The sequence below is a fragment of the Acanthochromis polyacanthus genome, chromosome 17, assembly GCF_021347895.1.
Source record: "Acanthochromis polyacanthus isolate Apoly-LR-REF ecotype Palm Island chromosome 17, KAUST_Apoly_ChrSc, whole genome shotgun sequence".
Classification (NCBI taxonomy): domain Eukaryota; kingdom Metazoa; phylum Chordata; class Actinopteri; family Pomacentridae; genus Acanthochromis; species Acanthochromis polyacanthus.
In genome coordinates, this window is record NC_067129.1 from 21,701,027 (window position 1) to 21,725,061 (window position 24,035).

Here is a 24,035-nt window from a genome sequence, read left to right on the forward strand (position 1 = left end):
TATGTAGCAGACAATTGTAAAAGAGAAGGTTTATTTTTCAAAAATTTTCAAGCCCAAATGTCCTCCAATTCTGGAATAACCCACATATGTGCACATTTGGAACAGAATGTCATTGAATTAGTTTATTTAGTTAATTATATGTGCATGTTGCTTTTTTGACGAGTTCTGTGTTGGTGCTTTTGAAAAGTCATTTAATTTTCTCAAGTGGTTTGAAGACCACTTGAGAAAAATAGAAATTATCTATTGTAATTTCTAACTGTGCTCTCTGTGTTCAAATATATGGCTCCAAATAATGCATCTTTTTCTGTTCAGGCAGAATTTTGAAGCAGACAACAAAAGAAAAGGTTGTTACACCGTAGGTAGAAGGTGGGCACATACACAATGTGCCACCTTGCTTGCTACAAACATCATCTCCTTCCCCCAAACCTTCTGCTCCTCCTCCTCCACCTCATGAATACTGGGGAATTAATGCAAGCGGGGAGAGGGGAGAGAGGGAGGGGGGAGGCAGGGACAAAAGGAGAAAAAGAGGATAGCGAGGGAAGAAAGCATTGGAAGGAAGGAGGGAGGGAGGGGTGAGCTGATATCGTCAGAGGCCCGGCAGTGCGCAGACTCGGTGAGAGCTGGGCTGGCTGCCTATTGATTGGAAAACAACGGGCTGTGGGAGGACAGATAAGGGTGGCTGTGGGCTAACGTGTGAGGGAAGGATATAGACCAAAGCTCACACCACGCTGCCATCTTTACCTCCCTGATTTCTCTCTCTCTCCCTTTCCGTCTTTCACCCTGGAATGAATGTAACTGCTGCTGCTGCTGCTGATCGCTGGGTGTTGCTGCAAAGGGAGGCACAGATTCTCCTTGTCTGAGAAGATCTCTGCTCTAAGCCATAGCAAACAGCGGCTCGTCCATCTGCAGGTAATCCGTCTCCTTATTGTGCTGTACCCCTCAGCCTGCCGTCCATCCTTCCTGTCCTGACCCCCTCCGTGCATCATCCTCCCCTCCATCCTTTCCCTTGTAACCATGGTTTCCTCCATCTCTCCTTCCTCGCTGCTCTTCTCTCCCTCCCCCACTCTCTCCCTTTTTCTACCTCTGATGAGCTGATGACATGCACTTGCTTGATTTCCATTTTTGTCACAGCCGCCTGATTATCGATTTGAAGAGGAATCGGTTTCAGTTCTGTTTATGTGGGATAAAATCACAGTCATTTCAGGGGTATTTTTTTTAACAGAAACCCGATGAAATTCCTGCTGTGTGAGAGTGAGCCAGGGGCCAAAATAGATATGAACAGTCATTTCGTTCCATACTCCTCATGCACTACAAGATCACACCTATTGATTTCAATAGCGGTTGACATAAGATTGTCATTGAGCTTATTCAAAAATATTCCAGACAAAAAAACCACAGTGTAAAATGTGGACATTCTTATTGCTTGTCATAGAAAAAATATACAACCTACAAATAAATACTTTATTCTAGCAATTGTTGTTCAGAATGGGGTGAGTTATTTAGCTCCATTGCGTTAAATGACCTCCGATGAGCTCTTGTGATTGGCTCTTTTCATACCTGCATGCTCGAGGTGCACCTGAGCCCCCCCGACACCACTCACTGTGAAGGTCACATCCAATAAAAAAAAAAAAGCTGACACACACTCCAACACACACTGTCTATCTACACCTGCAAATTAAAAAAAAAACCTACACCATCTCTACTGCTGCCTTCCTTAATGAAGGTGCTCATTTTTGATTCCATGTCCAGTTGGCTACACTGTCAAAGTGGTAAACAGAAATACTACAGTGCTTTTAGGAAACTGACTGAGTGATTTTTCACGCTGTCAAATTTTCGAGCAGCAGTTCCTCCTCCAAAGATTCCCCGTGGCAAGGTTAGAGTCAGCTACTAACTCCTGTGTCTGTGTTCCTTTTATGAGAAGACCAAATGACCCTAATTGGGTCCACTGATGGACACAAGTTGTCAGTCACTGTCACATAAAAGAGGCGGGGGGTGATTCATTTCCCTACTGCGAGGACTGAATTCACATGAATCATTTTCTCAGCAGAGAAGTCCAAAATAAGCATTAGACGAGAAAAGGCAGATGGATTTTGAAAGAGCACAAACAAACAAATAAGACAGCAGCACAGAGAACAGACAGAGCCGGTGAGATTGTGAAATACGATATCTGGCTGTGGACGGAGCAGCACTTTGCTGAGTGGTGTGATGAGGAGGAAGAGGCTTGCACAAGCTTGTTTTTAAAAGGACTCCTCTGTACTCACCCACTTACACCCGGCCAGGGTCCAGCGAAGCACAAAGGAGGAAATTTAGGCCTCAATACTGTAATGACACTGCGTCAGACAGCCTGACCGAGGCACAACTTCTCTTAAAAGTCTGACTGCAGCACCAGCAGTCCTCCCAAGTATGAACAACGCTTCCGTTTGTGGGTCTGCACTCTTCCTTCTGGCCTTTTGTTTGAATTTAAATTTATTTCTTTACTTACTGATAGTTTCTTGCCCTTATGTACAGTCTACTATCATAAATATCAAGCAAAATGACCATCAGTATGATCTTCTGTGGTTGTTGTCTTGCTTTCTTTTAGCTGTTTCCTAAAATGTTTCCTGAATTGGAAACTACCAATTCACAAACTACACAAGACATAAACCAAATGTTTCCTGCCTGTGCCTTGTGCTGATTAAATGAATATCAAAAGTCTCTGAGGCAATATTGTGAGGGCTGCACTTTTATTCAGTGATCAGATCAGTGAGGTACACAACAGTGGATATTCTCACCTATATTATTAGATAAAGTTTCCAAAACATAGCCACAGTAGAACCATTGGAGCTCTGATTGTGGAGATAACACCTTCCTAATGATCACGTGAAGAAATGTACGATCAATGTTTGAAGGCAAAAAGCACAGTGATTTTACTCTTTATTAAAATGAACTGAAATTTGAAGTGTATTTTTACTTCCAACTGTGTTGCAAGATTAGCTTAGTAATTTTTTGTGATTTTGTTGATATTCAATGTGATATGGGACACTACTGTATCCAAATAGCTTATTTATCTGGTTAATAAACTAGCTAACTAACAGCTTATTGGACAAAAGACAGTAAGAAAAAAAAGTTTGTCTGTAACACAGAACAAACTAAATTCAATTTTGACAGATAATTTACCTTTACTTTATCTTGAAAGCCCAGTGGTTTGACTGTGTTCTCCTGAATGGCGTCAAATGCTGAGTAATGCTGACAGGCCAAACCAAATGCACAGGGGACAGTAAAAATCAGAAAATACAGCTTGAAATTTGGATCTCTTATGGCCTTCTGTCTCTTTGTCCAATGCTATATTTACATTCCTTAATTTTGAAGCATACACTACCAGTCAAAAGTTTGGACACACCTTCTCATTCAATGCTTTTTATTTAATTATTTTATACATTGTAGGCTAATACTGAAGACATCCTAACTATAAAAGAATACATATGGAATTCTGTTGTAAGCAAAAAAGTGTTAAGCTTCAGTATTGATCTACAATGTAGAAAATACTACAAATAAATAAATAAAAAGAATGAGAAGGTGTGTAAATGTTTGACTGGTAGTGTATTTGCAAGCAATTTCCTGAAGTTTGTCCTCAAATCTTGAATGTGGTTTCATGTTGTAAAAAATGTATCATTGCATGGCATCTCTCTAAATCTGAAGAGAATTTACTTAGAGCTGGATAATAAATATCAAGCCTACATAATTTATTACACAATTTGCACCCAAATATTTAACATTAGGAGAAATCCCTTGGCAAACACAAAAATAGACTGACCGTAATTTATTATGTACTTTGATAAATGTTCCCATCAAATCATCTGCAGAATCTTGGACACCTCATCAATTAAATCCCAGTAGAGGTACTTAATTAAGTGGGGTTTACCAGTGAAGCCAACTGGTTGGGTTCCCTTTGGGACATGGTCCCCTTCTGGCATATCTACCTTAATCTCCTGTTAGTCTAGACATCATGGTGCCATTCCACATGAGGTGAGGCAGCCGTGATTTAGGAGAGGACCGATAAATCCTGCTGGGAAGTTGGAAATCAAGCAGATGGGGACAGATAAAAATTTGAGGAAATTTTTGGACTTGTACCTTTGGAACACATTTACACTACTGTTAAAAAGTATGGGGTCACTTAGAAATGTCCTTATTTTTGAAAGAAGAACATGTTGTTGTTGTTGTTTTAACAAAGATAGCATTGAATGAATCAGAAATGCAGTCTGGACATTGTTAATGTGGTAAATGACTATTCTAGCTGGAAACAGCTGATTTTGAATAGAATATCTCCATAGGGATACAGAGGAACATTTCCAGCAACCGTCACTCCTGTGTTCTGATGCTACATTGTGTTAGCTAATGGTGTTCAAAGGCTAATTGAGGATTAGAAAACCATTGTGCAATTATGTTAGCACATGAATAGAAGTGTGACTTTTAATGGAAAACATAAAATTGTCTGGATGACCCCAAACTTTTGAACGGTAGTGCATGTCCTCAGTTTTGTAAGGGAATACTAATAAAAGTAAAAATAGTGTATTTAAGAAGCCCGGAAACAGCAAAGTGAATGCATTAAACCCTATCTGACCATCAGTCTGTTTGGTGCAGGGCCCAGACCAGAATCCTCCAGGGGACACCATGGAAGCCCCTCTAGTGTGTTTGGATGAGGAGTTTGAGGACCTCCGGCCCTGTCGGATGGATGAGCTAGACCATCCGGCGCTCAACAACTCCTCCTACTCCACCTCCACCACAACCACCACCACCACCACCACCACCATCCCACTGGCCTCCATCACTCGTGAGGACTTCTCAGAGCTGGAGAACTTCTCTGAGATGATGAGCTTCAAGTCGATGGAAGACCTGGTCAACGAGTTTGACGAGAAGCTCAACGTCTGCTTCCACAATTACAACACCAAGACGGAGGGCCTGGCACCCATACGCAACCAGTCACACAACCAGGAGGATGAGGAGCGACTGCAGGATGAAGAGTGAGTAACACAAGGTGCACTTACTGCAGCCTTTCTGGAGCTTTTAGCCATCATCACAAGTGATCTGGTAATGTGTGTTTTACAGCCTGCAGTCTGCAGTGAGGTCTTAATGGACATGATACTGTTCAGAATAAAGACTATATGAGTTCATATTTAAAACAAAACCCCTTTGGTAGGGAGACTTGATAAAAACTTTCATTTTCAGGTTTAGATTTTGATTCTAGATGATCCCACACATTCCTAACCATATCAGAACTAACCTCAAAACCAGGAGACGGGGCTCTGTAAGGGTGTGTTACTGTGAATCAGCAGTTTTCTTTGGGGAAAACTGAAAGTTGTCAACTGGTCTTTAAAAACACTGGATTCAGTCAACTCAAATTAAAAACTCTTGCTGGTCTTCTACTGGCAGTGTTTTTCCTGATATGCCATTCACTGTTGTATTACAAGAAAAGGTATTTTTGTAGCTAAAACCAGCAAAGGATGAACGCGTTTACTTTTAATTGTTGCAACTCAAAAAGGAATAATGTTTTTGAATGCGTCAGTTCTACCTTTCTTTCTTTTTTTTGCCGCTTCTTTGCATTCAAGGTGCAATATGCAAGTATGACTTTTTTTCCAACTGCTTTTCACTGCAGTTTTAAAAAAAGTTAATGATTTATTTACAGTATCAAATGATTATGAATACCCGAAAAAGAAGAAAAACAACTGACCAAAACTGTAAATAATGTCCATGTCCAAAATCTGCCAATTCTAAATTGAATTTTTTGTTAACATTTTATTAAAAATGTACTTTTTATTTTATAGTATTTAAATCAGAAAAATATTCTTATTTTACAGGTATTGGCCATTATTTAAGAGAAAAATTATGCCCAGTAACAACTGAATAATAGTAGTCAACTGTTTAACCTATTATATTATTATAGATGATTCCGGTTTTGTAAAACTCACAAATAATTTTCCTATAAATGATAAATAAAACTGCCTATAACTGTAATATCCACATGCAAATCTGTGTTTTTACAAATAGTAATTTGTTCTTTTACACCATTAAATTACACTGTTTTATTGCATTTAAATCAACTTAGAGTATCTTTATTTTACAGATATCTGCTGTTATTTTCACAGGTGTTGTTTTAACATTACAGCACTCCATTTATTTATTTATTTACATTTTTTTTGGCACCCCTGCTGCCAGATTTTCCTTTTTTAAAAGGATTATACTAATAACAACTACAACAATAATCACAGTAATTATTACTGTTATAATTATTCTAATTATTATTTACAGTGTATATCACTTTTTTAAAATAAATGTAGCAAAATTACAAATAATACTTCATGTTGTGATCATGGTGAAACGGCTTTTTAAACTAGGCTATGTCATTAAAATGGTTTTAAAAAGTCTTAAAATTAATTTGCTGAATCTACAGCGAGAAAATGAAGCCTGGATTTTGCTACTTCCTGGTCGCCATTTTGGATTTTTTGGAGCCAGTGATGTAAAAAGCGTCAAACAGGCTGGACCGGAGAGCAACTAGGGGCAGGATTGGCTGAGGACTCTCTTAACCCGCCCACATTTTACCGCAGAGACTTCTGTTGCTGTCTATCAAGTATAGCCACGCCCCCTGGCTCTGCCAAATTTAACGATTTATTTAAAATTCAGTATTGATTTATTTTAAGATCGACCACCTGATCTCTCATTTTGACCATGAAAACTAACGGGAAAAAAATCCTGAGCTGTAGAACATCAGTCTATCAAATTTTATTTTTTCCAAAAATGAATTGGGGTCTATGGAGAAAAAGCTTTTTGGAGCCAACCCTAGCGGACGGCGTGATATTGCAAGTTTTTGACACTTCCGGGTTGGCTTCAAATTTGGAGCCAGATGCTACGTCCATCTTTATAGTCTATGATCTACAGGAACTCTGCTAAAAATTCTACTTTGAAATTATTATACACAAAGTTTGGGGTCACCTAGGCAATTTCATGTTTTCCATGAAAACTCACACTTTTATTCATGTGCTAACATAATTGCACAAGGGTTTTCTAATCATCAATTAGCCTTTCAACACCATTAGCTAATACAAAGTAGCATTAGAACACAGGAGTGATGGTTGATGGAAATGTTCCTCTGTACTCCTATGTAGATATTTCTATAAAAATCAGCCGTTTCCAGCTAGAATAGTCATTTACCACATTAACAATGTATAGACTGTATTTTTGATTTATTTAATGTTATCTTCATTGAAAAAAAATGCTTTTCTATCAACAATAAGGACATTTCAAGTGAAATTTTGAATGGTAGTATAAGCTGGCTATTCCACACAAGATTTTAGTGTATTTTACAGTAAGTGACAAACTATACCTGATCTAATAACTTTTGTTTGGATAGTTGAGCTTTTCATGAAAATGCCTAAACTTTGTAGCATTTTGGCTTTTTAAGCTTCTGTCTATGTAATTACACTAATAATGAAATAAGGAGAGTGTCAGCATGCATTCAGTAGAACCCATTCCTCCAGCTTTTTATGTTAATCACTCAGCAGGACTCGTACTGCTGCCATTCACAACGCACACTCTGGAGACCAAAACAGTGGCTCGGCAGCCTGACACAGAAGCCAAAACATTTCCACCCTCAGACTGCAACTTCCCAAACAAGCAGTCAATCAGCAGCGTGACCCCACCCTCCACAGCTCCACCTCGTCAGGCGGCATGCTGAATTATTCAATGTGCAGTGCTGCACGCCTCAGTTGGCTTTGGCTCTCCACCAGCTGACTGCCAGACCCTCCTCCTTTTGCTCACAGCCTCTGAGGTGGAAACACAGGCGTCCTCGCGCTGTGTGTATTTCAACCACGCTAAATATAGCCTGACTGTAGGTGTGAGGAAAAGATTACATGATCTCAACCAATGTTAAATTGCTTGTAAAACGAGTCTGCATTGATGAATAGAGCTTTGACTGATGACTGAGCACAGAACACAGGGCAGTGGGTGGATAGAGTTGGCTAATGCCATACACTGATTTACTGTGGCACAGAAAAGGAAACCAGCACAAACACATTCCAGTCAGACATATCAACTGTTCCAACCTCCCCTGGAATTCCTCTTCCATGAACAATGTCTCATTGTTGGACCCTTTTCAAAACGATCCATTATGTGGTGTCGAATCCAGTCTCATTTATTTGATATGTATTCACCTCAGCACCACTCAGTCTCAAAATATGCAGTTATTAATAGAACCTAAGTCAGTGCTGATGTTCATAACACTGGAAGGTTTGTGTAGTGTTATGTCATGCAGGAAAACAATGATGTTCTCTAATTCAAAGTAAAAACAGGAGACCAGCGGAAAGAATCATCAGCAATCTAAATCTGCCATTTGATTGAAAACAGTCTGTGGCACATTTTGGCCTAATCCCTGCAGTTGGCTGATCTGAAAGGCAGATATGAGCCAACAAGCTGATGGAGAACTAGAATATTAAACAGAATGATTCCTCTTCGGTGGCTGCCTGCCAACAAACACAACAGGACAGCTTTGTAACATGGAGTTCCAGTCCCTGCAGGCCAGACGGCCAAACCCTGTCCCTGTACTACATGCACAGCGTGACATGCGTGTGCTGCATGTGTGATGATGAAGAGCAACGTGTTTGAATTGTTCAGCTTCATTAACATTGTGGAGGATACATTACATGAGAAGACTGATACCGAAAGCATCGTCCATCTTTTATATCTACACTGAGTCAGCAGTCAGTTCCCTGAGCTTTCCCACAAAACAGTGAAGAGATCTGTTCACCAGCGCTGCTCCAGGCCAGAAAATCACCTGTAAAACCAAGAACAGTTCATAGTTTTTGAACAGATTAAACAATAACTATAGTATGTTTATGAGTGAGCTTTAGCCCTGATGGCAGAATAGGAGGAATTTTGGCTGATTGATTTTGCTTGAGATTATTATTTTGAATATGTAAAAAAAAAAAAAGTAAACAAGGAATTAGTATTACATACACACACATATACATACATATCCATACACATACATATGCATGCACATACATACAAAACCATACAGCAAAAGTAATATTCCACATTTCTGGACTAGGTCTATGTATTCAAAAAGGAGTGAGAAGAAATAAACAAACACTTATTTAATCCCACATCTTTTCCAGAAATTATTGATTGATAATTTCCAGTGTCTGAAATATTTATATAATACACAGTTTATATTTATTAGGGATATCCAATAATATTGGCTCACAGATATTATCGGCCCGATATTGGCATAAAAATGCACGATCGATCAATATCATCATCAGTTTTTTTGCCTATCAAGAAAACTGATAAAATAATGCTTGGATTTTCCTGGCATTTACCGGTACGCAAATGATTACATCATCAAACTTCATCACGAAGCATGTATGGTTGCAGTTACAAGCTTGCTGTGTCTGATTAACAATATTTCTATGGTTTGCAATTATTTCAAAGCCCACATAAATCAGCATCGGTTGAAATCGAAATCGGAAATTGAGAGTTGGACAATATCGGCATATCGGTTATTGGCAAAAAAGGCAATATCAGACATCCCTCATATTTATACATGTAAGATACAATAAAATTCCATACAATTATGATACTACCTACCTACGCTGTATTTATATACTGTACATACGTACAAATAGACATACACACATACACATACACTTATACTAAATAAAACAGAAGGAGAAACGAATAAGTAATTCATAGTTAGTTACCAATTCAATAAATAAAAAGATAAAAGTAAACACTTGGCATAGGTGAAGCCCCCTCTTCATCCTTGTATCATGTGAAAAGTCCATTGGATAGAAATAATTTTTAAGCCTGCTTTCAGTCTTAATGCTCTTCTAATGTGACTGCAATCATTTTCAGTAATGCTGTAGTTTCCAGGATGCATTGCACGTGTAATTAATCCAGAATTACAGTGTAAGTTCTTTATTACCCTAGAACGAGACTTAAAATGTGTCCAACTGGATTTTTTATCATTGTGTATTATTTTGAGAGAAATACACAACTGCCCCCTGTAGTGAGCACAGCAGTGGTTCACAATGCACTTTAAGGCAAAAGAATAAATAAAACTACATTTGAAAAAGGTAAACAAACAATTCAGCTAATACATATTGCCATGAAGACTCTTTAGTTTATTAATTTTATTAAGAAAACATTTTTACTGTTACAAGTTTACTGGAATATTAAATTTAAATGCCCGCATGGAGCATTATTTTGTTAAAATACACAAATTTGCATAATCTTCCAAAACAGAAATCTGAGCTTTGAATAAAGTCAGCTTCAAAATTCTTATTTCATTTTGTTGATATATTATATTCAATGGTTTTTACAGAGAGGAACAAGGATATCTGTTTTATATCGCTCTCAGCAGAAACACAGTCTGCTGTAAAAAACCTTCAGAACACAGACAGAAGCAAAGCTGGAAGGTTTGGTGAATATACAGTATGTATGCCTGAGGTGGAGGTTTCTGGCTTCAAATCATTTTCAAAAATTGCATACCTTTGTATTGGAAACTTGTATTTACAGGCAAATTTGTATCCCCATGAAACATCAGTTTATTATCTAGTGTGTACTACACTATGTAAAAATCCACTATTTATTTTTTATACATCGTCAGATATTAATTATGTCACAATACTAAAGTTTTCTTCACTAAACTGCCACACAAGGTCCTGATGAGAAGAATGTAACCACTGATGCATCATGTCTGTCTCAGCAAACTGTTACATTTTCACTTATACAAGACAAATGGCACAAACCAGTGGATTGGGGAATATTTTTATGTACTTGTGTGCTTCTTGTAGGGCTGGACAGTGGCTTGGTTGCTAGCACTTTTGCCTTGCAGCTAAAAGATCCCCGGTTGGTGTCCCAGGTGTTACTCCCACAGTCTAAAAACATGCCGAGGTTAACTGATTCTTCTAAATTGTCTGTAGGTGTGAATGTGAGTGTGATTGTTTGTCTCTGTGCAGTCCTGTGATAGACTGGTGACCTGTCCAGGGTGTGCTTTGCCTTCACCTTAAATCAGCTGGGATAGACTTGAGCCTCCTGCAACCCTAATGACGATTAAGCAGTGTATAGATAATAGATGGATGGATGATTCTTATAGAATAAACGGGTTCATGTTCAGTTCACATAAGATATTCCACATTTATGAATTTATTCCAGTTTTTATTTCTTTATATTTTTTACGAAAGTTATCATGATTTGTCAGCTTTGTTGTCTGTGAAGGCCACTTTTTAACTTCTTCTAAATACTGGATGACATCAAAAAGTTTGGTTAACATTCAGGAACACAGTAAAAATCCTCAGCACACCATACAGCCTTAAAGCTAAGTGGTTACGGTACAAAACACACGGGTTCAAATCCACTCAGCAGGAAGTTGCTGGAATAATTCCTGTCTCGGGTCTATTAGCTGCATAGCATCAACTTGCTTTCTTTCCTTTCTTTCTCCACTGCTTTTGAAATAAAAGGATAAAAATGAATCTTATAAAAAAGACACACAAAAACAGGGTTACATTACTGCATGAGCCAATACTACATTAAGATACACCACCGCTCAAAAGTTTGAAGTCACTTGGCCGTGTCCTTACTTTGGAAAGAAAAGCATTTTTTTTCAATGAGGACAACATTAAATTAATCAGAAACATACTCTAGACATTCTTCATGAAGTAAAGACTATTCTAGCTGGAAATGGCTGATTTTTAATGGAATATCTCCATAGGGGTACAGAGGAACATTTCCAGCAACCATCACTCCTGTGTTCTAATGCTACATTGTGTTAGCTAATTGTGTTGAAAGGCTAACTGATGATTAGAAAACCCTTGTGCAATTATATTAGCACGTGAATAAAAGTGTGAGTTTTCATTGAAAACTTTAAATTGTCTGGGAGACCCTCATTAGGGTTAAGTGTACTGGAGCTTTGAGCGGTTGTGTGCAGCCGTGGCATGCCGGCATGACTGGTGAGGTAAGCTGCATGGCTGAATGGGCTCCACTGTGTGAGCAGGCGGAGGCAGTGCCACTGGGAGCAGGCAGCAGGCCCGAGCCAACCTCTGAGTGAAGGAGGAAACAACACAAAGGCTCACAGACAAAGGAGATTTCTTTCCCACTTTTCTGTCACTCCTCCTCAGACGGACGCTCTCTCCGGGCTGCAGTCAGAGACCACTGTGCACAATGATGTGAGGAGACTTTATCTGAAACTCTGCTCAGGATACCTTTTCATGAGTAGTAAGCTGTGCTGTTTTTCAGTTGCGCATTGTTCGTCTGCAGCCTCCAGCTCTGCACTTTGACCAGCATCATTAAATTGACTGAAATATTGACTGAGCTGCAGGTTGCTGAAGACAGGGCTGAGTACACTGCATTTTATAACCGGAGCAACCCACCCAGTTCTAGTCTGATGCTGCTACAGTCTGCCTTTCTAACTACAGCAGCCTAAAACAGTAGACACCCTTTGGAGCTGATGGCAAAAATAGTGTCTCAGAGCCTGCCTGCACTGATAAAAAATATTTTCTTGTGAAAGATGCTGGGCTTACATGTATGTCTCTTCTGATTTGCAGTGTGTGGGATGCTCTAACTGACAACTACATCTCCACCTGGGACGGTGCAGACTCTGAGGGACTCAACGGCAATCTTTCTGATCAGGAGGTACATTCCACTCTTCGTTTTTCTCATCAGTTCAGATCTGGGAAATGTGTTGTTAGGCCTGGAAAATGCTATAGTCTACATTTTCATTTTCAGTTAGGGGGCTCTCCAAAACCTTTATTTACAAGTGTTTTAAAATCTCATTTCTGTTTCTGCACAATCTACACCTGTTCCCTCCCTGTTCTGATGTCATTGTCTTGCATTTAGTCCACGTGTAACGGCTGTTTTTATCTGTCCTTTTAAAAACCTGAGAGGACAAAATTTGACATATCTCAAATCAGTGTTTACACTTGGCTCAGGTGAAGTTAAATACAAAGAAATGTCACATCCCCGTCTGGTTTTCCATCATTTGATCTGTTGATGTTCTTCCTGAACCGGCTGTATAACGCAACAAATCAGCTCCTAAGGTGAAATAAATTGCATTTTTTGGAAATTTGCTGAATATTTTGATAAAAACCTGGCAACTGGTTGATGTAAAAAAAAAAAAAAAAGCTCAACAATAAGAACGACAATATTAACAACAGAATCAGCCAGTGGGCCAGATGAATACATAGATACTGCAGTTATTAAATAATTTGCTTGTTGTTAGCTTGGTGTGTTTTCACTCCAAAACTAAATAAGAATTTCGATCAACAAACTGTACAATGTGATGGTAGATGGGTGGCATGAAACTGTGCTTCAGAACCATTACCCATAAATAGACAGCCAATTCTCTGACCTACTCTGATGTTTATTTACAGATTTTATACTCAAATGAACATAGTGTTATTAAAACTGCTGAGGACTGACGCACAAAATGTGTTCACAACCCCTGAAAATAGCTCATAGCTCTCACAGTCATTCTTCCTTCTTTGCAGATATATAGGAGCGTGTTGAGGTTTAGTGGTTATCAGTCTGTCCACTAGTTTATTAATGTGTTTTTAAAAAAAATTCTGTGTTTGCATGTCATTATTTTTCACCTTGAGATGCCTAACTGGTTCATTCTTTCTGAGGCCTGATATCAGCTGACAATTGAAGTCATGCTTGACCAACCTTGACTGGTCTGCCGTTCAGCAGAGGTCTGCCTCTTCCTGCCCTCCCTTAATTGGCTGTCAGACACAACCGGACAGCAGACATTAGCAGTCTAGGCAATGTTTGGGATGGTCAAGCCAGAGCAGATGCTTTCACCCCACAGGGTGAGGGCTGTTACGGAAATCATCAGAGCGCTCATATTCAGCTACATCCTGCTTTCAGCCTAAGTTAACAGTGCGATACTGAAAGAGGCCTTAAATATTCAGCAGATGAAGAATCCTTCCCTCTTTCTGTGGATATGTGCTTAACATACTTATTTGTTTTGCCTTCTTCCACATTGCCTGTTAAGTGTTTGTTAAAGCATAGCTGCAAAATACATTTGCTTGGATTTGGGACACAGATTTTTAAGCAATCAACAAATGGGAAATCTCTCATTAACTGTGTCATATTGTCATGATATCAGTGGCCAGCAGAGAGATGAGTGCTCGGACATTCACAGTTTATAGCAGCTCCGTGAGGCTGCACAGTGGTGCTTTGGAGGAAATACCACAGCTAAGCAAAGCTAACATATCTAGAGTAAAATGTCTTCTTATGCAAATTAGCACTTCACACGAAGTACAGTTGATGGTGATGGAAAAGCAGTTCGTTTGGCGTGTATTTTGGTCCTACACCAAAGTGGAAGGCAATATTTTTTTTTATAATAGCGACAGATTGCCACTGTGGTCACAAATCATTCAAATATCGAAAAGTTGTCAAAGAGCATTTGGGGGGTTAGTGCATTACTGTAATCACATTACATTTGTCTTCCATGCAGTAAAGTAACACACTTATCAGTGAGTTACAGCTGCTGCTTTTATTTTCATCAGTATGGCCTTCTCCTGCAGCCACCTTAATTCTCTAGACGTGCATCTGAGTCTTGTTCTCACCACAACATTTTTCTGTGAAGTGCTCTTTGGACTGGCTATAATCAACTTGGTTGTTATTGTTGTTGTTTACTATTTCTTTGTTGAAGAGCATAAAAGACAGCACTCATCAGGATGGAGGTTTGTACTGATGTGGTCATATGTGAGGTTTTATACTATATATAGATCTCGGGTGTTGTTGCAGAATAATTATGCTTCAGTATTGCAATACTTAAAAAATATTTCTAAGTCAAGTGTATTACATGACTTTTCTAGAATGACAACCCCTATACAGCTGTTAAGTCATTTCATACAGAAGCACACACGTCATTGTCATAGTGATGCCAGAGGGAAGTCAGGAATTTGCTCAAATTTGGATATATCGTCTTAGAAGCACATACACAACTATTCAATAATTTGAGGTCACCCAGATAATTTCATGTTTTCCATGAAAATTCACACTTTTATTCACGTGCTAACATAACTGCACAAGGGTTTTCTAATCATCAATCAGCCTTTCAACACCATTAGCTAACACAATGTAGCATTAGAACACAGGAGTGATGGTTGCTGGAAATGTTCCTCTGTACCCCTATGGAGATATTCCATTAAAAATCAGCCGTTTCCAGCTAGAATAGGCATTTAGCACATTAATGTAGTCTAGACTGAATTTCTGATTAATATAATGTCATCTTAATTGAAAAACTCTGCCTTTCTTTCAAAAATAAGTGACCCCAAACTTTTGAACGGTAATGTATGTCTGTACAAAGGTTTGTGCCACTTCATGTGTTACATGTTGATGTTTTTCACAAGCTGAAACCTTTGATTTGATGGTGATGCTACAAGTCAGAGCACCACCAAAACCAGAAAGAGTCATCTGCAGGGAGTCATGATTGTCATTATCATGATCAAAACCGTATCAAAACTAAATATTCCAAAAGATTAAACAAATGAGGTGTAAACTGTTTAAACCCTTTTACAAATGGAATAGTTGAGAGATGTTGAAAAGTGATGTCAGTATTATACTAATATAGTTATTTAAGCATGCGACTTTGAAATGAGGAGCCACCCAAGACTGATTTCCCCTGATCAAGGTACTGTTTGTGGATTGTAGATTTAAATTATTGTTGTGAGGGAGCTTTCGACTTCAGCCCTCTACTCATAGTACGTCATTTGCACCATACATGTTTGGATCATGTTTCATCTCACATTTTGCAGATCCATGAAAAAGAGGAAGAGGAGATGAATGAGAAGAATGACAACGTCAGCTGTCTGAATGAAGAGCCTCTCATCACAGCAGATCAGGTGTGTGTGTGTGTGTGTGTGTGTGGCAGCTGCATCTGCATTCTGCTTTTGATGTTGAGAGAAAGACAGCAGGGTGTAGCGTAAGATTTGAATGAGAGCGGTGCTCGAGTCCGTTTCATCCTATACCTGTTCAGTCATAATGAAATTTTGTTTACAGTAGTTGTTTGTGTTAGCGTCAGTTTTAGGTGTGCACAGAGATTCTTGCTTTTTTGTTGGCATATGGAATGAGAAGGTCAATAGTGTTTGGATAGGTTGAGCAGGTCTTGAGGACACTATAATGTTTAAAGAGATTCCAAACACCACATTTATCCTGTGCAGGGAGGCCAAAATGGGCCCAAATCCAGCAAGCAAGGATTCAAATTGTGGATAAAGCCATGTAGTAGATAACGTTGTGACCATCCCGGCTTAATACACATACGTTTCAACCAGTTGAATTTGTATTCTCGTCCAGATAACCAAAGTATTAGATAAAATTTCTTACAGGTTGCATCAGATGAGATTGGGATGTGTAGGATGATGAAATCGTGCATCAGTTGTTACTTTCATCTCTATATACACACTCCGAGTGTTCAATCGTCTTCCTTGTGTCAGGATGGTGCCTGGTGAACTTCCAACTTTGTTTTCCGTTTAAAATGGATCTGATTACGTTTTAGCCATCAGTGTCATGTTTGCTACAACTGTTGTATAATAATTTGCAGATGCTCTTTTTGGAGAGTTTTGAGATAACTTGTTGAATATTAAGTAGTCATGAATATATTTAGTATATATTTTTATTTGTGATGCTATTCAATCATGTATTATAGCATTGCTAATAAAGAATTATAGGTGTGAAATTTCTTGGTGATCCATTTTCTTTCATTTCAGTTTTATTTATATAGCGCCAATTCACTACATGTGTCATCTCATAGCACTTCACACAGTAAGAGGAACAGAGAAATAAATATGAAGTTTGCTTTGGATTCCCTTTGTATGCTCATAAAGGAGGCTTTGAGCATTTTAGTAGCTACTGAACAGCTATCGACATATGTTTACCTACCCGTCTCTCAGTCTCTACCCTGTCCATCCATTCGTCCACTTATATCTAACCGACTTCCTCTCTTTCTCTCTTTAAGGTCATTGAGGAGATAGTTGAGATGATGGAGAACTCGCCAGATCCTGGTGAAACGGAGGAGGAGGATGAGGAGGAGAGCAGCCACTGCTCCTCTCGGACCAATCCCTCCCTGCTGGAGGAGATCAGACAGCTGTCACAGGCCTCCAACAACAACTGCTCCTATGAAGGTACAGCTAGGGACAATCCATTTCACCAAAAACACAAAAAAAACAAAAAAAACTGAAGCTTCCTAACTAAAACTTGGACTTCTGGTAACCCACATATTGCTCCTTGTAGATTTGGTTGTTTAACCTTTAGATGCATGAGTAATTGGACTCTACACTCTTCCATAAGTGGGTCAAAAACGACTAGTATAAGAATCTTTGTTTTTATACAATTTTGTCATTTTGGTTAAGAATAATCATTTATATTATTGTTTGCATTATATTTATGTCCACACAACAATGATTTCATGTTTGAAATGTGTTTGTTTTTCATGTTATATCAGATTTTGAAAATTATTGATATTTGCACAAGACGAATATCACACAGAACAGCAACAGAAGAATGTCGACATCCATTCTGTAGACATTTTTCCACTCTTTTCCTCCAGCTGTTGCTGCTCTCCAAGCATGTGGACTTCATCACCTCTTGTATGATATTATCAGTGATAGAAAGTTTGGGGTAGTAATACAATTATTACAATTTCCGTAAGTATTAAAGGTAACCTAAAAATTGAAATGGAATGATATCAAAAATGTTTTTGTAGGAATAGCTGGAATATGAAACGATAGAAGCTTTTCATTACAAAGATACTGGAAGAAAACGACGTCTCTGGGTCATTTTTTGACCCACATATGCATCTAGGGGTTAAAAAGGTTGGTGATTTTTTTTTTTTAAGGTGACATGTCAAGTAAAACATCAATAAAAGTCCAAAGCTGAGACCCTCCTCAGATGAGTCCTTGCCATGACGTGGACATAAGAAATACTATCACCTCTATTTCTGGAAGCTCTAGCACCAAGGCCACTTAAATAGACACCTAGATCAAGGACACAGACTCATGAACAACAAAGAATGATGAGGTGTGTACTGTCAGATTCAGTCTTCAAATCTCATTTTTGGGGAGATATTCACTCCGGCCAGCGGAGTCACCAGGATGCCCTTCTTTGATTTAGTGATCCACGTGGTGAGATTAGTCATCCCATTTACGCAGGTCCATAGGTGAGGGTTCAAGAGGACATCGTGTTCTCTGCCATAAGGTGTCCTGTCGCTGAACATATTGGAGGTCTGTGTGGCTCCTCTGTTGGAGTCGCGTTAATTTGTCCTGACCACTGCGGGAATGTGAGATGGCAGAGCGCTGCTGAGCTGAGCATGCACAGCTGTCTAAATACATTCATTTGCTGTTACAGTGACACATTATGATTGGTTAATGGCTTGACATCAGCATTTTAGAAAAGTAACTACAAAAGGCATGTTTTTTAGATGTTCCTCTAGGCCTCGCTAAATTATTCATAAACACACTGAACAGTTTGTGACAAACATACTGTTGTCCCTCACGTGTCAAAGTTAGAAAGTAACTGGAGCCACTGATGTAAAGCAACCAAAAGAGGACAGCTGTTTTTTGTTGTTGTTGTTGTTGTTTTCTTTTGTTATCAATGCATAACAGCTGATAATACAACCTGTGTTTTACACTGTGGTTGGTAGTTGAATGTACAAAAGTTTGAGGTCACTTAGATATGTCTTTATGATATAGTCCTCATGTAACTAAAAGAAATAAACAAGAAAAGCACTCAGAGCACAGCACTCCACCAAGGCTACTCATTCCTTGTATCATTTCTGAAATCTTTAACAAATCTGTGGATCCACACTATAAGCTGCATCATCACTTGGTCCTTGTGCCATTCCTGACCTTCCCTGAAAATTTCATCCAAATCCGTTTTTGAGTAATTGTACTAGCAAATAAACAGACAAACCAACACCGATCGTCACATAATAATAATATTAATAATTACTAGCTTTATCATTAAACAGTAACTATTAATATGGTGCATTATTATACAGCACTTTTATGTCGTAGTTTTTCATCTTCAGATGGCAGAAGAAACCTTCTTTAGCTGAACATTTGACAAGGGTGTGTTTGTTTTCTGCACCAGCGTACTTTCGATAAGCTGCTTCTTGATGAGCTGCTGGAAGCACACTTTCAAAAATATATTCCCACTTCTGAACTTGTGCCAGCAGTAAGTAGAAGGCAAGCTGCAGAGTCTGGGGTGGGTGTAACTGAGCGTTCTTTCATGCTGTACTGCAACACTGCAGACGTGTATTTTACATTACCCAGTACTACAAAAAGACATGTTTTTTCCCCCTCTTTATTTACACAATAACAAACACCTTATTAAAAACATGTCTCCCAAACTTCAGTTCTGTATCCGGTGGGTACTCATTATTTACAAAAATCCTTCAGCGTATTTCTCTTTTTCTCTATGACTTTGCTCATCATGGTCATTTTTGCTTCCACTGTACATTGCATTATCAGCAGGGACTAGCCAGTACTTAATTAGTGTCTGTTTGATATGAGAAATGACTGTATTTAACAGGCCGTGGTGTTTCATGTTGCCAATGATAATGTCATGGATTCCACACAGCAAAATCAGATTCTGAACACAGATTATCAGTTTGTTGGTGGAGTCCTGGTTGAATCTAGCTGACTCACACAACCTGCCCTTCTCACCCTCCCAAATCCATCCTGCAGGTCTGAGCCTTATGCCCAGCTCAGCGCTTGTTGAGCTGCTGCAGCGAGTGGAGGCCGCCATCCGTGAGTACTCGGAGGAGCTGGTCAGCCAGCTGGCCCGGCGTGACGAGCTGGAGTTCGAGAAGGAGGTGAAGAACACGTTCATCACGGCGCTGATGGAGGTGCAGAACAGGCAGAAGGAGCAGCGAGACGGCAGCAGACGCAGACGCCGGGACAAGGCCCTGAGTCTGCAGGGAGGAGGGACGTTGCCTGCGAACGGAGGGAATGCAGGCTCCACAGGCCGCACGGAGAAGACGGGAACTATGCCCGTCAAGGTGAGGAGCAGGGGCCGGGTGCTGGCGACCTTGTACCCTTTGCACGGCATTTAATCACTTGCATTGCCACGTAGGAGCATGTGTAGGAGCCGTAACTGCAGTCCTTTCACGCAAGATCGATCCAAACCTCTGCTCTCCCAGTGTCACTACAGCAGTGTTAATGATGCTATAGTGAATATTTCCACCGCCATGAGTTGTGTTTGTGAATGTACAGTGAGAAAGGTGAACCACAGCACCTGACAGTTCCTGCTCTTCAGCCCCTCTGACTGTTAGCATAATGGATCTCAGGTCCATTAGCCTCTAAAATACATATTCCAGGAAAGATCCTAAAGTGGCAGTGACCCATCATCTGTGTACAGTAACAGACTTGTCCAGTAAGAGAGGAACAGCTTAATGGATTTTCCCTCCATGAAAGGCAGCAGCAGTGTTTTTATCCGGAGACTGATAGTACCTGAGGCTCCATTAATGAAGTAATATCAATGTACAGATGACTTAATGATGCAGGCGCGATGTACACAATGAAACTGATTGTGTCTCAGTATGGTGTGCTGAAATCTTCCGAAGGTTCTTGCAGTGTACACAACCAGATTTCAGGCAGTCAGTTTATCAGATGATCAGTTTGTAATATTGGTCTCTTTGTGCCTGTCTGTGTGTCATGGTTGTGACGTGCAGCGTTTCAGCATGGAGGGACTGTCCAACATCCTTCAGACGGGCATCAGACAGACATTTGGAAGCACAGGGAATGACAAGCAGGTGAGGTTAAATGTAATAAGAAAGTTTCAAGTGTGACATTCAATGTTCTGCTTGGAAGTCCTGGATCCAGGCATTCATCTGAACAACTGGTTGACATGTGCTACTATTCAGAACACTGCAGCAGACCAGGTGTACCCTCTGATGACAACAGCATGCATTGATGACAACAGCTTCTTTCAGGAGGATAATGTCCTGCAGCACAGTGCTTATTGTTGAGGAACCTGATGAAGTGTTGAAGATGTGACTCTGGCCTCCAAATTTCCCTGATCTCAGTCTAATCTAACACATGAAGGTTGTGTTGAGGTAGCTAGTCTGATCTGTGGCCTCTCCACCTCGAAGCTTATAGAATTTAAAGCATAGTGTCAGATTCACAAGGCACTTTCAGGACTCAAAAGGTTTGTAATAATAACAGGTTGCATTCCTAAATTTTGGGTTCAGGTGTTGGGGTTGCCCTTGTGTTTGGAGTACGGATTGGACCTTTAACCTTGGAGAGAGTAGAAAAAAGGCTTGCAGTTTACAGACAGACTGAAGAGGTCAATAAATTGGGAAACATTTTCCCTCCATTCATGACCTCATTCATTGTGCGTTTAATATGAAGCAGCTATCTAGCTTAGTGTAGTTAGCTGTTTCCCCCAGCTGCCTACAATGCTAATAGTTAGCTGTTACCCCGGTACTTAGGCTAAGCTAAGCCCCAGCTTTGTATTTAATGGAAAGCTATTTAAGTGCTATCAATGTTCTTTTCTGCCTTTTGGGAAGAAAGTGAATAACCCAACCCACCTTGCCTTAATGTGGGTGACCATTACTATAAGCTCAGTGTAGTGTCGTGTCAAGAATAATTAGCTAACAAATAAAATTGCACTGTAAGCCTGACTATTAAATATCCTATTTCTCTGTTAAACCCTTGTAACCTTGACTCTGTTTCAGTATCTAAACACAGTCATTCCATATGAGAAGAAAGGCACCCCTCCATCTGTTGACGACCTTCAGATGATCACAAACAGTAAGTATCCAGACCACCACATCTGTAACAAAAAACAGTAGTAAGTGTAAAATGTGAATTGGACATCTGCCTGTCACTCCAGCTGGTGGAGGCAGACTGCTGCTCTGAATCTGGTTCTGTCAGAGAGTTTGTTTGTGTTAAAAGGAAGATTTCCCTCCACACTTTTAGCAAGTGCTGCTTTAGGAGGAGTTACAGGGTTGCTTTCTAAAATATTATTGAGTGGCCTGAGATCGTTTATTACTCCGCCAAGGAATGCAATGAAATTATGAGATGATTGGCGTTTGTTTGTTTGTCTATTAGAAACATTATTCTAAAACAGACTAACAAACTTGGATGAAATTTTCTGGGAAGATCAGAAACGACACAAGGACCAAGTGATTAGATTTTGGCAGTGACGCCGCTTATAGTCTGGATCCACTTATTTGTTAAATATTTCTGTATCATTGTGAGACAGTGGCATGGTGTCACTGTAACTATGACTACAAATGAACACTACATCAGCAGCCTGCTAAAGATCACATGATTGTAATCCTACTACAAATCGACCGCTGCTGACTTATTGGGACTTACCGGTCAAAAGTGATACAAGGAACAACTGAATAAATTATGGGGGTGATTTAGAGTCCCATCAATTCCTGCCGCCCATACACAACGTACACACGCCTCTGCTCAGCTCAAGGTCATTTTGTTTGTGGGTACATCTGTATTAAATGACCACATTCTATGTTGCATGATTTCTGATCATCAAAAACTAATAAACAAATGCTGCATTTCTGACAACGTCATGGAGAAATGAACAGCCTTGACGGAGTACTGCTTTTGCTGAGTGCTTTTCTAGTTTTGTAAACTGAACTGAAAGTTAATAAATGAAAGAAGTTGATCTTCAGAATGGATACGTTTAGACTTAGTTTCTGTATTTTCTGCATAGTTCTCTATGCCATGAAGGAGGACAGTGAGAAGGTGCCTACACTGCTGACTGACTACATATTAAAAGGTAAGCACAATACCATGAGATTTAACACTCGTATGAAGTAATTGTGTGACCACACACTGCAAAGGTTAGACGATTAGGAGAGTGAGTATTATGTACACTATCGAATATTATCTATTAAATTCAGCTACCGCGAAGTTGAAATGCCAGAATTGCTGCAAGAATTGACTAATGTGCTGTGCTACATCTCTCTTTCTAGTCCTGTGTCCTACCTAAAGCACCGCCAGGCCAGGGGCCACAGTGTGATGGAGAAATCTTCCCCCGAGGGCTTTTCAAACCTTCTCGCCTCTGGCCCGAGCTGCATGACCTTCCCCTCTTTTACCATTATCAACCATGGATCCTCACCATTGACATTATCATATTCACCTCAACTACAACTACTGCCTTTCGCTGAGCTCACCTCTTCCCCTCCCACACATTAGGTTCAGGCCAGACCCCAAAATGGCCGCCGACTGAATAACAAGTGGGACGGCCAGTTCCCACTTTTAACGGACTTCACTAATGGAGCATGACATGCTTTTAACAATCACAGCAAAACTTTGGATACACAGGGATACAGTGTTACCACTGCTTTCTTTTTCCTAAGTTCTCTACTTTACTGTCTCTTGTTTTCTTTTTTCTTTTTTTTTGTTTCCTACAACAGAATTTCAGAGTTGCCAAGTCTCATTCCTAAACAGACCTCTTAACCACTGGAGTTTGGTGATAGTTTTATGCATTGATTCATGGACTACACTGTCAAATAAATGAAATGCCATACTGCATCCACATACATCTCCCTGCATTGTTTCAGATGAAAAAGAAAAGTGATTCTTTTGAATACAAAAGCCATGCACCTTTTTCTGCCAACTTAGTACTGTAGCTCCATGCGACTGAAGAGAAACACACTACTATTACGGGTGCAGTGCATTACAAAGCTTTTTTTTTTCTTTTTTCTTTCACTATCTGAATATCCAGTGCTCTTCTGACTTTTTTTGTACTTTCTTTTCATTTGTATTTTAATGTTTGATGTAAACTCTGTTGCTGATTTTCTACTTTTATTTACTGTATCATCAGAGCAACAAGCTTCTGTGCATTCCGCCATGTTCAGCCACGTGGAGGTGTATCACCGACTTTTCCTTGGATATCATCCCCCAATGAGACGAGCTCATTTCATTGAAGGTGTGCATATTTGCATATTGGCATATTTATGACTTCCTTTGCGCCATGTAGGTGAATGTTACATCGCTAATCGCAAATTCTAATAAACATTCTACCCTAAA

The 24,035-nt window shown here is 39.6% G+C and overlaps 1 protein-coding gene across 4 annotated transcripts; it reads left to right on the plus strand.

The window, feature by feature from the left end:
• Positions 1-600: 600 nt before the first annotated feature.
• Positions 601-24,035, plus strand: fez1 (fasciculation and elongation protein zeta 1 (zygin I)). Of its 4 annotated transcripts, none has more exons than XM_022204870.2 (10): positions 603-909; positions 4,607-5,000; positions 12,576-12,663; positions 15,792-15,878; positions 16,991-17,156; positions 19,719-20,032; positions 20,705-20,785; positions 21,710-21,785; positions 22,714-22,779; positions 22,976-24,035. In XM_022204870.2, the coding sequence occupies exons 2-10, from the start codon at positions 4,651-4,653 to the stop codon at positions 22,990-22,992; spliced, it is 1,245 nt and encodes a 414-aa protein (XP_022060562.1). In that variant the 5' UTR covers positions 603-909; positions 4,607-4,650; the 3' UTR covers positions 22,993-24,035. The 4 variants fall into 4 exon arrangements, with proteins under 4 accessions (XP_051793128.1, XP_051793127.1, XP_022060562.1 ...); XM_022204868.2 differs by having other exon boundaries at positions 604-909; positions 4,621-5,000; XM_051937168.1 differs by lacking the exon at positions 15,792-15,878 and having other exon boundaries at positions 601-909; positions 4,621-5,000.

Bases quoted from the DNA above. Each gene is read 5' to 3' on its own strand.
- fez1 (XM_022204870.2), top strand. From the start codon at position 4,651: ATGGAAGCCCCTCTAGTGTGTTTGGATGAGGAGTTTGAGGACCTCCGG. The intron at 5,001-12,575 runs GTGAGTAACACA...TCTGATTTGCAG, and splicing joins GAGCGACTGCAGGATGAAGA to TGTGTGGGATGCTCTAACTG. The intron at 15,879-16,990 runs GTGTGTGTGTGT...TCTCTCTTTAAG, and splicing joins CTCTCATCACAGCAGATCAG to GTCATTGAGGAGATAGTTGA.